Genomic DNA, 14,901 nt, shown 5'->3' on the forward strand with positions numbered 1-14,901 from the left:
ATCCAGTGCCCAAATTAAAAACTTGCTGCTGCACAGCTATACTGTATATCAGAGGCGTCACTAGGGTTGGTGTCACCCGGTGCAGAAACTCATGTTGTCACCCCTCGCTTACTCCATGAATTTACAACCCCGACCCCCCCCCCCCCACCGCTGCCCCCTGCCTGCCTGCCTGCTCTTCCCTTCAGCATGGCGGGACCCCCACCCACGGCAAGGGCTGGACCTAGCCTTAGCATGGAGCTTGGTGTCACCCCCTCTGCTGGTGACACCACTGTTGTATACAAGGAGAGACTATGGCATTAGGAAGTGGTTTATGCTAGAAGGGAGGAATGAGTAAGGCATCAGGAAAGGCCTTTTCTTAGGGGACGAGGTTAGGATATGGCATCAGATAAAAGGAAATTGGGTGGGGATAGTCAATATATGGATAGGAGAACCAAAAACACTAATACATGTTAGTATATACAGTGTATCTCTGTCTACTTGCTTAAATTCCACTTGAACTTCCTTTGTGAACATAAAGTTTAAGGAGTTTTGTGCAAGTTTTCGCACAAACTCTTCCATCGGTTTGTGCTTGTGTTTTAAATAAGCCTCAACCAGCACAGCATGTGAAACTCTCATTAGCATAAAACTAAACCTTATGCCTGCAACTAGAGCAAGTATTTCAGTGTGCGCAAACCAGCTTCGTACATGTCTGCTTAGCCTTTGTGGTGTATCTATTTGAATCAGGTTTGTGCTCTCAATCTTTGGGAATACAATATTTGCTTCAAGAAAGAGCATACATTTTTGCAAGCTTGCACTTTTAGTAGCCAAAAAGAATAAATTTAATATATAATTTAATTTTTTTTTTCTTTTCTTTTCTTTCTGGGACACGGGACAACATTTTAAAGAGGAGCTGTTAGGTATAAGGTCTCAGAGAAAATAAACACATATATCAGTAGCTAAAGATTGGCTGTACTTACATTACATATGCATTTCACTGTCCACGTTTGGATTTCACAGAATTTGTATATAGTATATGCAGAGATAGATGCTCCTGACAGCTCATGGCAGGCTCCATGTTTTTCTGTCAAATGTGTCGTCATGTCCTGCCTGCTTCCTGATCACAGATAAGCTCTTACTTGAACAACACAGTGTGCAGTGAATATTAATGAGCCATGTGGCTAGGAACAATAGCTGACTCCTGCAGTGTACTCTGCCGGAGATTTATCAGTGCTACGCGCTGGACTGATTACAAGCTGCTGTAACGTCTCATTAGCAGCCGAGGGGAGGGCCCCAGAATGCTTTGCAGTATAGTATGCGGCTTGCGTCCTCTTGGGTTTTAACAGCCTTACTGATAAGCACACATCAAAGGTAACTGAGATTTTTATCTTCACTAATGGCTTTTGGGCTTCCTTCTAAACTGTTTAACACAGGAGAATAGAGGTTTAAATTAGCTTCTGCAGCCTGACAGTTACTCTTTAACCCCTTTTCTATACTCGACCTAACAGTTTCTATTAGATCCGCCTTAATGTTTGAAATGCAATGCTATTACTTCAACCTAGACATTTTTAAATGGCAGATGAAGAATAATGTTGAAAAAAGCAACATGTCTACAACTACAATTTATCAGTAGTGCATATGGTATTTTACATAGGAAGAAAGAGATATTGCATTGAATGCTTGATAAAACACGGTTCTTACCCACTCCTGAGTCATATTTTTTTTTTATTGTTTGTCTCACACTTGTAATCTGGATTCTACATACTACTGCAGCTCCACCTCCTAATGCTATCCCTACTGCTGCTGCTTCTGCTGCTCCTCCTAGTACTACCACTACAGTGGCTGCTTCTGCTCTACTTTCTTCTAATACTGCTACTACACTACTTCTGCTGCTCCTCCTCCTCCTTATACTACCACTACTGCTCCTCCTCTTAATACTACCTCTACTGATTTTTCTCCTAATACTACCACTACTGCTTCCCTTCCTAATACTAGCACTACTGCTCCTCTTCCTAATACTACCTAGGGTGGGATTTCCCATAAGGCACACAAGGCACGTGCCTACAGGCGCCTTTTGGGGCATAGGCGGGTCCCAAATGGTCCCCTGTGCAGAAGTGGCAAATTGAGATTACCTTCACCCCATCCCGACCCGCCCACTTATGCTCGGCTCCTGCAAAGCAAGTGTCCCCGGTGGCTGCCGTGCAAGCAGGACGATACACTGCACACTTCGGTTGCATGCAGCATTGGGATCGGGGATGGCGCTGGCACACGATTGCCTTACACTGACCGCCGGGGTAGATTCAAACTAGGGGGCAGGAAGCCACAGCAGAATGAGAGCCTGTGTATAAGGTGAGGCGGACTGGTGAGGGAGTTGCACACTGAAGTGCCTTGCTGCGCACCCACCACTGCCGGGCACTGTATCTTGTGATGAGCTGTGGTGCGTCTCTGACACCTGTGGATCTGCCTGGCCCGGCTACTTAGAGGTGAGAGGCAGACACAGCTGGGTGGGGAGAATATAGAGGATCGAAGGCACTGTCTGTGTGTGCCTAGTGCAGAACTCCTGCCACTGTGACATCCCACCTGGCATTGCAGGCCTACAGGTGGTCATTACTACTGCCCCATATATAGGTTTTGCACACCTCACCCATCAGGCAGCACACACTCCATGGCTAGGGATACTTGAAACTTAAAAAGACCTGAAAAAATGGCCAGTTACTTACCTGGGGCTTCTTCCAGCCCCCTTAAGTCCTACTGATCCCTTGTCATCATTCTGTGCTGCACCATTCCTTCGCTGTCCCGTTCTGTAAGCTGTAAGCCTCCAAGTCCACAGGCACTGCGCATGTGCAGCGCTAGCTGCGTGCCTCCTCTATCACACTCCCGCGGCCGGGATTGTTCTGTGCATGCGCTGTACCAATCTTTGCTTACAGCAAAAACAGAATGCTCCTGTCCTGACAACAGGAGAGCATTGATGGAGGCGTGCGTCATGGGGCCGCGCATCCAGCATTCGCAGTGTGACACCAGGAGAACCGAGCAGTGCGGGATGATGGCAAGGGACCAGGATGACTTCAGGGGGCTAGAAGAAGCCCTGGGTAAGTAACTGGACATTTTTTTTTGATGAAGCCTTGTTTAAAGTGTGCCTAAAGGGAAAAAAAGCCCCTAGGTGGTACTTGCCTCGGGAGGGGGAAGCCTCTGAATCTTAAGAGGCTTACTCCATCCTCCTCAGCAAAGGCAATCCTTTGGGACCCTCGAAAGTCTGATTATTGCTGGGATGCGCGGGCACAAAAGCAGCTTTCTGCTTGGATTGTGGCAATAATCAGGCTGAGCCAGATTGGGTCTGCTCTACTTTACAAGCACAAACTGTCTGCACCTGTGCAGTAAAGCAGATGCGATCGGGCACAGCTAATTCTGCTAGAGCCAGAGCAGGCCATTGTTATTATTGTTTTGGGGTTTTCCAGGCTGCCAGCACTGGATTGGGCTGGCTGAGGAGGACTGGGAAAGCCTCATTAGGATCCAGAGGCTTCTCCATCCCAAGGTGAGTATCTGTTTTTTTTTAAATATTTAAAGATACAGGTTAACTTTAAGGTGGTCATACATCATGTTGTTGGTAATCTCTACACATAGTTTCTCTCTTTGGTAAGATCCACAATACCTAGTGCGGTTTTATTTAATAAGAAAAGGAGGTGTGGCTTGAGGGGTGTGGTCTGTGTGAAGGGGCAGAGTTAAGGGCGACAGAGCTTATGTGCCTATAAGCTCCTGAGGTGTAAATCAGGCTCTGATACTACCACTACTGCTGCGGCCATAGGTGCATCTCTTATCGATAAAGCTTAACCCTGCCCCTGTGTTTCATTTGCAGGAGGCTAATTTGTGGAGAGAATATCATCGATGTTGGCATTCCATCTATATGGATTCTGCTTTTTAAAGAGGTACTCATGTTCATTTGTAGCTGCATTTATAAAATGTTGGTGGTGCATTTGCTCACTCAGACCAAAAACCAAATAAGAAGAAATGCTGCTATAAATAAGAAATAATTTGTAAACCTGTCAATTTACCTGCTTGTCTTCATTGTGGATACAAGGTCTGTTTTATGTGTAGTGTGAACATAGCGTCTCTGAATAATATAAAAAGGTCTGAATAATATAAAAAGGTTTTCTGCTAGCTTAAGTTTAAAATAATCCAAGTGCACAAAATCAAATGCATAGAAGTAATTTACATTTGCAATTATGTGGCAGTTCAAGTTTCAGCATTTTTCCTCCATTCTTGTTGTGCCAAACAATCAAGAAAAAAGTGTAATTTTCATATGTTGGAATTCCTTATGCAATACAAGTGTCAGTTAGCTGGTCCACTAGAACGGTTTTGTCTCAAGGTAGTTTTATGCATCAGTCAGATTGACCAATTTCGTAGCATTCATTATTTTCCTCAAATATTGAAGCTCTTCATTTTTTGAATATCTATCAAAGTTGAGGACAAAATCGATCAATAACGCAATTTTCTTAGTGAAAATCTAAAGTTGGATTGTATAGAGTGGCAGATTGTTATACTGCATTAGGTGTTTCTAATCCATGCAAAGTAGTGGCCTGGATAGTTTTGCAGAATTTTTTTTTTCTTTTTACTTCCCTACAACCTAACCAGATGGATGAGAGGAAAGTCTCAGTCTCTTAGATTTATCCACCTGATTTTCATCTTCTAAAAATAACAGACTAACAATGACTTCAGGGATATACTAGTACATATTGATTACGGTTAGTTGTGAAAATTAACAGATTGACTGGCAGAGGATTTTAGAAGTAAGATGTATAATGTAAGGTAAACACTTTCTGTTTTTCAGGATCTTGAAAATTGAAATAAATATAATTTTTTTTTATTATTATTATTTAGGTGTTGAGCCCATTCTATGTGTTCCAACTGTTCAGTGTATGTCTCTGGTTTGCTGAACAATACAATGAATATGCTGTGGCCATTATCCTCATGTCATTAATTTGTATTGGACTTTCTGTGTACACAGTACGGCAGGTATGTCTTTTGGGTGCTTAGAATAGTATTGATAGAACTAATATGCGTTTTTAAGTTATAGAATGAACATGGTCTTCCCATTGTTTAGGAATTAATTTTATATCTGGGTTCTGAAACGTTTCCGTCTATGACTAATCTGAAAAACTCTAGTGATTGCTAAATCTTATTAATATTTTTTTTTCTCCCTCACAAACTTTGTCCCAATAGATATATTGCTCCACCCACCGCTCAAAACTCTCTTCTCTTCTAATAATATTAATATGATGGATATTATATTTAAGATCCCTTGCTTCTGGGACCATATGACACCTTCCTCCCTTTCCACCACAGCAGCTAGTTTTCTAGAATCTGGGTATGCACCCACTCCAAAGGCTTGCACCTCAAATAAGTTGGGAAGCAGGCAAGCACCATTGATGGGCGAACATCCAGATGTTCGGGTTCAGGGTGGTTCGGCTGAACATGCCCCCGATGTTCGGCATGTTCGAGCCGAACCCCGAACCCAACCCGAACATGTCCCTTTGGGGCCCCTATAGGGTCCTAGCATAAAGGGAGAGCATGCCCCAAGAGCGGGGGGGGGGGGTGTCGGAAATGCCCCCCACCCCTCACCGCTAAGCTCTCCCTTTTGCCGGTACCCTATAACGTTAAATTTAAGCCCCCCAAAAGTACCTGAGGAGGAGGGCAGGAAGCGGGCAGCCGGAGATGCTAGGCGCTAGTACCATCTGGTACTTCCGCCCTCTCTTGACGCACTTCCTGTTTACATTTGAAGTCGCGTCAAGAGAGCGCAGAAGTACCGCGATGACACGAACGAGGGTACGCGTCATCTACATGATGACACGTACCCTCGTACGCATCATCGCGGTACTTCTGCGCTCTCTTGACGCGACTTCAAATGTAAACAGGAAGTGCGTCAAGAGAGGGCGGAGATGGTACTAGCGCCTAGCATCTCCGGCTGCCCGCTTCCTGCCCTCCTCCTCAGGTACTTTTGGGGGGCTTAAATTTAACGTTATAGGGTACCGGCAAAAGGGAGAGCTTAGCGGGGAGGGGTGGGCGGCATGCTCTCCCTTTATGCTGGGACCCTATAGGGGGCTATGTTCGGCCGGACACGGCTGTGTTCGGCCGAACAAAGAAGGCACGTTCGGGTTCGGGCAGCGTGGCCGAGCACCCTCCCGAACACCATGAGGTGTTCGGGGGGTGCCGAACCGAACCCGAACAGGCCAAAATCCGGGCGAACCCGAACAGTGGCGAACACTGTTCGCCCATCTCTAGCAAGCACAACCTCTTTAATAACTACTGTCAGTGCTCTGGAAATTCAGAACACACAAACTTGAGGATCCACTGACTCACTGAGTCAAATAGATTGGAAAGCACCAATAAAGGAAAGTTGATAAAGTCTTTACACCCATCCTTTTCAGAGCTCTCTAGTCCAAGGCTATGGTCAAAAAACTTTGCAAATACCCATTCCCTATGTGTGCACCCAGCCTCAAGCGTCTTCAGAGGCAGTGTGGCCGCTTCTCCCATATTGTCCCACAGCCATCGGTCTTAAAGAGAACCTGAGGTGGGTTTGTGAAACCCTATTAGGACACAGAGGCTCGTTCTGTATACAATCACCTGCCTCTGTGTCCTTCATTGTGCGACCAGCCCTAGCCCCCCCGCCACCCTGGGCTAGCGTAGTGGGAAACGCTGCGTTTCATGCAGCAATGTTAGTCTATGGGACGCAGAGGAAGCTGTGTTTGTACAGTATGCGTTCTGCAAACGCTAGTAGTGTTGCATAATATTCAGGCTGGCTGCCAAAATGCACATAATGCAAGTCTATGGTAACGCATATGCATAGCAGTTTTCTTGCGTTTTTTTTAATACATTTTTAATAAAAAAGTAAAGATCTCTGATGTGTTTCCGCTTCCTGTTGTCTTTCTAGTGATGTGCATAAATTTAACAAAAAAAACAGGCAAACACATATGCGTTTTCCATTAGCGAACCGCAAACGCATTAAAACGCATGCAAAATGCATGAAAAACGCATCTGTGTAAAAAACCGCAAATGCAAAAAGCACCAAACTGTGATGGGCCAAGACAGTAGGCGCTTGGCCCATCGATTGACACAGCAGTGTGTATCTCCAACTTTGATTGCCTGATGAAGCAGGCTGTTGACCCGTGAAACGAGTTGCATACCTGGAAAGCATATAATAAATTTTACTATTTCTCTATAAAGACTCATTGGCTGGTCATTATATACCTCCTTTTAAACAGTTTTTAACTATTTTATTCTAATTTGGCGCCTCTGTTATCACCAATTATCTACTGATCTAGTCCATCCTTGGTGGAGGGGTGTATCCCCAACTTTTCCTGTCTACAGAGAGCGACTTCTTACCACCTGAGTGGGGTCAGGCCATAATTCTCCCCACCTGCACATCCAGTGGTTGCCTTTGAGGTAACCCAGCCTTGTGAGTATATCACTTTTATATTTTGTGATATACTCCTTTCACCTTGACATACTGCACCATATTGGGCTCTCGGTTTTCACTTTTTGTATCCTCCATGGTGCATGTTGGTTTATATTAACAGACATATTAATATCTAGACCAAAGTTTAACTTCAAGTAGGACACTATTCTATTGTTTTACTTTTTTGAAGAAAAATAATTAACCCTTGCAAAAGAGATAACTAACTAATCACAATGGGAAAGTGGAGAATAACTTGAGATTGAGTTTTTAACCTCCCTAAGCTGTTTGTGAAAGGAGATTCATAGAAACAAAAATCCTATCTGAAGTGTGCTCATAATTGGGTAGCTGGATTTTTTTCATGCTGTATTGTACTCAGATAACATCCCAAATTCTTTGTTATGTATCGGGGTGCAGAGGTGGATAACATATACAGTTCCACCACCATAAATAATAGAGCTGCTTATTGGAACGTAGTACATCCAATTAAGGACTGTATGAACCTATGGGAATTTAGGCCCCTGCACAACCTGTCAGCTCTTGGTCCTGGTAAATCCCGTGATCTCTCTGTATGTCCAGATGGTACACTAACGGTTAAAGTAAACTTGAGAGAAGAACCAGTAGAAATGTATACATACCTGGGGGCTTCCTCCAGCCCCCTCAGGCCTGATCGCTCCCTTGATGTCCTCTGACGCCTCTTCGTTCATCTGCAATCTACTCTGGTAAGTCTGCTGGTCTGGGGCCAACTAGGCATGTGCAGTCTGGTCATGTGTGCACCCCCATCGTACTCCCATTGCTGGGAGCGTTCTGCGCCTGCACAGTATTACTGCGCAGGTGCAGAATGCTCACGGCTCTGGGGGTGCAACGGGGGAGCGCGAGCATGAGGCCTGTGCCGACTGGACAACTTACCGGTGGCTGATTTCAGATGAACAGAGAAGCATTGGAGAACGCTGAGAGAGTGATCAGGCCTGAGGGGGCTGGAGGAAGCCCCAGGTATGTATATATTTTCTCTGCTGGCCCATCTCTGGTACACTTTAAGTGAATAAAGAAAAAAAACTAGACTATATATTCACTTTTAAAAGGGTCATTTACATCCCTGGACTTCTTCCAAATCAGAACTGCAAAATTCCGCCTGGAAACTGTAATGCTAAAATTCTACCACTCATCTCTTATGCTATGTTGTCAACTGTAGCGTTACATTTCCACATCAGGAAAATGCGATTTTTCTGAGAATGGAAAACACTCATAGAATGTTACTATTTTATGTTCATTTTCACATGCAATTTTTTGCAATGGCCCTTATTTACATGTTCTGCCTAGTGACTATATATCTCCTCCCTCCTCCTCCTGGACCTCCCATGTCAAAGGCAGAACCCTTAACCAGTACACTAGATCCTGAGCAATAATACTTGTAGGATTACTCTCAACTGCTAATCCTTCAAGAAATTAGTCATTACAAGTAAAGATTAGCACACAACCTCTTTTTTGATATTGGTTTACATGTAAATTTGTTTTAGTCAAATATTTCAAAATGTGTTTTGCCACACATTTAATGACTTACCAATAATTATGTTGCTTTTTCTGCCTTGCTAAGATCTTTACATATTACAATTTATACTTTTTTTTTTTTTGTCCCCGTCATTTATAGCAATCAGTTAAGCTACACAAATTAGTCGAATCCCACAATAACATCATGGTACGTGTGTATGAAAAACAGGCAGGTGAGTCAAATATGGGTGGGGAAGGGAGGGGGGGGGGTTCTGGTGGTGGTGGGGTTTACTTGCTTCGACACTTGTATATCAATACTTGTTTCTGCAAACTCGTAAAATAATTTTTATAAACTAAGGATTAAATAGCATTGGAAAAGATTAGCAAAGCCTTTTGCCCTGTGCAGCTCATTGCTACTGCAGCAAGCTGCGAGTTTCTGGGCAGTCTTATAGCATCAGAGTACTATTGCCATGGATGCAAATATGAGCAATTTTTAACTTTAAATCTGTTTTGGAAATTGTGTCCTGGCTGAAGACTAAAATGGAAACTTTTTAATGACTTTAAGCTGAATAAACACTTGTAGTAATTTTTTTTTATAACAAGATTGGACTTTCTTTAAACATTTCAGCACGCTGGGATTTTTCACCTTATGCATCCGAGCAATTTTTACCTCCCATTCATTCACCAATAACTTTATCACTAATTATCACAATGAATTGATCTACATCTTGTTTATTCCTCCACCAATTAGGCTTTCTTTGGGTTTTGCTAAGAATTATTTTTTTTAAATGCAATTTCACAGGAATATTAAGAAAAGAATGGAAAAAATGTATTATTTCGCAGGTTTCGGCCATTATAGCTTTAAAATAATACATGCTACCATAATTAAAACCTATGAATTTAATTTGCCCATTTGTCCCGGTTATTACACCATTTAAATTATGTCCCTATCACAAAGTATGGTGCCAATATTTTATTTAGAAATAAATGTGCATTTTTTCAGTTTTGCGTCCATCACTATTTACAAGCTTATAATTTAAAAAATGTTCGTAATATATCCACTTCACATGCATATTAAAAAAGTTCAGACCCTTAGGTAACTATTTATGTTTGGGTTTTTTCTTATTGTAATTTTTTTTTCATTAACATTTTTTATTTGGGTAATTTTTGGTGTCGGATACAAAACCGTTAATTTTAAATGTAATAATGTCTGTTTATTTGATTAAAAAAAAGTATGTAGATGTAGTTTTACTATTTGGCCACAAAAATGGCCACAGTCAAAACATATTTTTTTTGTAATCCTGGAAGTTAACGCTCTCGCTTCCAGGTAGGGTATAGAGGACGGGAAACTTTTTTTTGTTTCATTTTAAATATGGCGGTTTCTGAAAAGTCGGTCTTTCTAGCGGGGACTTAGATTGATGAATCTCTGGGACAACGGGGGGCAACATGTGCACGCGTGTGATCGCACGTGGGAGCACGCCGCAGTGCTATAGCAGCCGCCTGGACGTGACCATCATGTCCAGGCAGCATAAATGGTTAATATCTATGGTCAGCTTTCCAGTTTGTTTGTTTTTTACCACTCCTGCCTTGGCCCCTCCCTCTTCCCCATTCTGCTTAATTTTATTAATCAAGATATATTAACCACTTCACCACTGAGGGTTTCTTGCCCTAATGGACCAGAGCAATTTTCACATTTCAGTGCTCCTCCCTTTCATTTACCAATAACCTTATCAATACTTTTCACAACGACATGATCTAGATCTTGATCTTTTTTTCACCACTAATTATCCTTTTCTTTTCCTTTTTTTTTTTTTTTTTTTTTTTTTTAATACAAATCAATTTTATTAGTTTTAGACAAGTAAGTACAAACATGTATCACCTATTACTGGTAATACTAGAAGATCATCATTGGTACAACACAAGTGTAACAAGAAATGCACATAAAAATTTCCAATGTCATAATTAAGAATATAACAATAAAAGGTTGTACATCATAGTCGTAGTATACATGCAGAGAGATATAGTGCAGATCAGCGTAATAAATAGCCTGGGCAAAGGCATATGTTGTGTACATTCTTGCGTCAGTGGTAATGGTTGAAGCTGCACCAATTGATGATGAAAAGTTAGTTAAAATTAGCCAAGAACCGGTGAGAGAGAAAGTAAAGAGGAGAAGAAAGAAAGAAGAGAAGGAGGAGAGAAAGAAAGTTCTCCAGTATTCGCCTTCAACAACAGAGCTCTGAAGAGAAAGCAACATATAATAATGTGGCTTTAATTGTGCATAAAAGTATGAGAAATGATAATTATTTCTCTGGACCAGAAGAGGGCTTCTACATTATTATACCAAGGGGGCCATATTTTATCGAAATGTTGTTGACAATTACGGCTCTTGTAAGTTGACTGATAGAGAGGTAACACTCTCATAATGGTAGATTTCCAGTAGTTGAAAGATGAGGGTTTATCAGATTTGCATGTACGGAGAATTTCTTTACGGGCATAAAAGCATAATATGCAGATTAAGTACTGAGAGTGTTTACCTGGAGGGGTGTCATCTAGTAGTCCTAGTAGAAAGGCTCTTGGTGAGAGTATCAACTGTGTTTGAAGAATTTCATTAATTAAGTAAATAATTTTGGACCAGAAATTATAGATGAGCGGACACTCCCAAAACATGTGGAAGAAAGTTCCAGGATCTACACTACACCTGGGGCAATTAGGAGTATTCGAGTTAGAAATGTTATGCATGCGCATAGGTGTTAGATTAAGCGGTCTTTAGCTAAGATTGATATTTTGATGAAGTTTTCCAGTATTTCTTCCCAATCTTTATCATCCAGCCCCGGGACTTCTTTATTCCACCGAGATTGACATCTTGATAAACTATGTGTGGTACTATTACACAAGTATATTACTGAGAGAGGTTTATCTAAAGTATTCACCATTCGCGTTTGTTCCAAGTCGTGGTTGGGCTTCTGTCTTTAAATAGGGTATTATGTACATGACGAATTTGTAGATATCTGAAGAACATCTTGTTCGGTAGATTAATGATCCTTTCTTTGGATGGTATATTTTGCTAATAATTATTTTGTTTTAAATGCATTTTAATAGGAATAATACGAAAACAATGGAAAAAAATCATTATTTCTCAGTTTTCGGCCATTATAGCTTTAAAATAAAACGTGCTACTGTGGATAAAAGCCACACATTTTTATTTGCTCATTTGTCCCGGTTATTACAACGCTTAAATTATGTCCATAGTACAATGTATGGTGACAATATTTTATTTGGAAATAAAGTTTTTTTTTTTTTTTTCAGTATTTTTTTCAGTTTAGCGTCCGTCACTAATTACAAGCCCTTACTTGCAAAAATAACAGTAATATACCTGCATGACATGCATATTAAAAAATTATCTAAGGTAAATATTCATCTATTTTTTAATGTCTTTCTTTTAATATAAATACAAATATTTTAATTTGGTAACTATGGGACAGTGGGGGGAGGAAAGGGGTTAATTTTAATGGGAGATGGATGTATTTGCATGTAATGCAATGTATTAGGTTGTAATTTACTATTTGGCCACTAGATGTCCTCCCCCCCCCCCCCCTCCTCAGTTCTTCATAATGTGTAATGTTTACTACATACACGTATTACAGGAAAAATGCGTGTATGTTTTTACTTTCATTTTGTCTATGACCGCAGGGCATCTCATTGATGTCTGCACTCATCGTTCACATGCATTTGTGTTCCTATTCACTGATCTGTCTACTAACGGGCGGTGATGAGAATATGCATGGGAGCGCACACAGAAGCACACAAAATGGCAATGCAGGCAGGCACGTATAACTATGCCCCTGAAACGGGAACAGTCCTCCTGAGGGGCGTAGATATGTTGCCTGAATTTCAGTAAGTAGTTAGGTAAAGATTATTTTAAAATAGAGGGTTATGAAACTGAGCAAAAATAAAACTGTTGCTGCAGGCCCGTAGTTATATGGTTTTTGTTCCGCAATATAAACAGTGCAGGAGATATTCTTGTATTATACAATTGAAGCAAAATTAACAATAAAAGTATATTGAGTTATTAGTGTTGCTTTCAGTTTTTGTTTTTTTTAGCCACACTCGGGGTTAAGGCACACCTGTAAGCGCTTTTTGAGTGCTTTTCTGACCATCAGCGTTGTCTGAGCGTTTGTTTTTTTTTAAATGCACCCATTGACTTTCATTAAAATGGAGGTAAAAACAACATGGTCACGATTTTTCAAGAAATCGCTATTGCAGCGTCTTTACAGCAATTTTAATGTCAATGGGAACATTTTTAAAAAAACGCTCAGGCAGCGCTGATGGTCAGAAAGCACTGAGTGTGTCTCAGCCCTCACACTTTAACCTTGTATTTGCACTTGTATTCCCCACTAGCTCTTACCCATCTTCAAACAGAAACCCAAGACAGCCAAACAGCCGAAGGTATTTAGCGGAAGCCTGTTTTGTTCCGATCGTTCTGCTGCTGCCTCGGGGGGGTTAAAAGCTTGTCCCACCTTAGAAGGCTGCGGGGTCCTATTAGATTCCATCATTTAGACTTGCAGGAGAACAGGGACCTTTTTCTATTGGCTCCCTGCTCCTGTCAGTCACAGTTCTCACTGCTTCTGCTTGTGAGTCACGGCACCCAGCACAGTCTCCTCACACCACTTCAAAGCAGACTGTATTTTTTCATGGCATATTGTAGACTTGTAGACTTAATGAATTGACATTTACTGACATTTGTTGAGGTATTTACCACAGAATTCAGTAATTTACCTCACCACTCGGTAATTTGAGCTTTTCGTGCAGTAAACGCATTTATGAATTGAGATTTTCCTAAGTGCTCGGTAAAGTCAGCTGTTTTCTGCATTACCACATGCAGTAATGCTTTATGAGTCAACCCCATAGTGGTCGTTATACTGAGCAACAAATAACTGTCTGCAATCGTGCACATCAGCTTTGATTTTTTTTACATCATATTTGCTCTTTAATGCTGACATTTAGCTGAAGGTTAGAATAATATTTCCACTAATTTTACCGAAATTATTAGCATAAACTTCCATGATTATTAGCATAACAACGTGAAACTTGTAGAGTTCCTAGTGACTGCTTTGTAGATGGAAATGCATTGAAATGCTGAGGCTATTGAAGAACAGTAGGAAGGTGAAGGTCATCATGCATATGATAACTATGTAAATGATAACATAAAAGAAGGAAGTAATCCAGGGGAATCCACACACAACAATGTCACTAGAAGTAAACAATGCAACAGCAGGATGTCTTATGCTAATCTTGTGGCTAAACCTGTATTTGTTTTTCATGCTGCAGAGGAAGTGATACAGGTAAAACTTGCATTGTTCCATGATTAATCATCCTCCACTTGGAAAAGAACCAAACATATGTTGGGCTAGCCATGTTTAACCACTTGAGGACCACAGTCTTAAACCCCCCTAGTGACCAGGCTATTTTTTTTTACAATTAAGGCCACTGCAGCTATAAGGGCTTGCTGCAGGGCCACACATCTCAGCACACAAATGATTACGCTTCCCCCCCCCTTTCTGCCTACCAACAGAGCTCTCCGCTGGTGGGCTACCCTCCCTCCCCACCTTTCTGCCTACCAACAGAGCTTTCCGTTGGTTGGCTACCCTCCCCCCCCCACCTTTCTGCCTACCAACAGAGCTTTCCGTTGGTGGGCTGCCCTCCCCCCCCCCCCCGTTTTTGCCTACCAACAGAGCTTTCTGTTGGTGGGCTATTATCGCTCCCAGGATGTTTATTTTTTTAAATAAATATTTGTCTTTATTTTTTTAAATAAAATTTCATTTTTTTTAAATTTGTATCCCTCCCTCCCCCCGCCAGCCAATCAGTGTGATCGATTGTCATAGGCTTCAGCCTATGACAGCAGATCACTTTCCTGCCACCCAGGGGGACAGCCGTGTCACACGGCTGTCCAAAGTACAGCGCTGCCATAGATCACAGCGCTATACTGAGTA

General features: G+C 41.6%; 1 protein-coding gene across 1 annotated transcript in view; it reads left to right on the forward strand.

Annotated features, from left to right (window-relative positions):
• Positions 1-14,901, forward strand: part of LOC137571671 (probable cation-transporting ATPase 13A4) — a 229,459-nt gene that overhangs the window by 81,862 nt on the left and 132,696 nt on the right. The window contains exons 6-8 of the mRNA XM_068281166.1: positions 3,830-3,899; positions 4,852-4,986; positions 9,072-9,144. Of these exons, the coding sequence (XP_068137267.1) occupies positions 3,830-3,899; positions 4,852-4,986; positions 9,072-9,144 (278 nt within the window). The remainder of the gene's footprint in view (positions 1-3,829; positions 3,900-4,851; positions 4,987-9,071; positions 9,145-14,901) is intronic.

This window comes from Hyperolius riggenbachi, chromosome 4, assembly GCF_040937935.1.
Source record: "Hyperolius riggenbachi isolate aHypRig1 chromosome 4, aHypRig1.pri, whole genome shotgun sequence".
Classification (NCBI taxonomy): Eukaryota; Metazoa; Chordata; class Amphibia; order Anura; family Hyperoliidae; genus Hyperolius; species Hyperolius riggenbachi.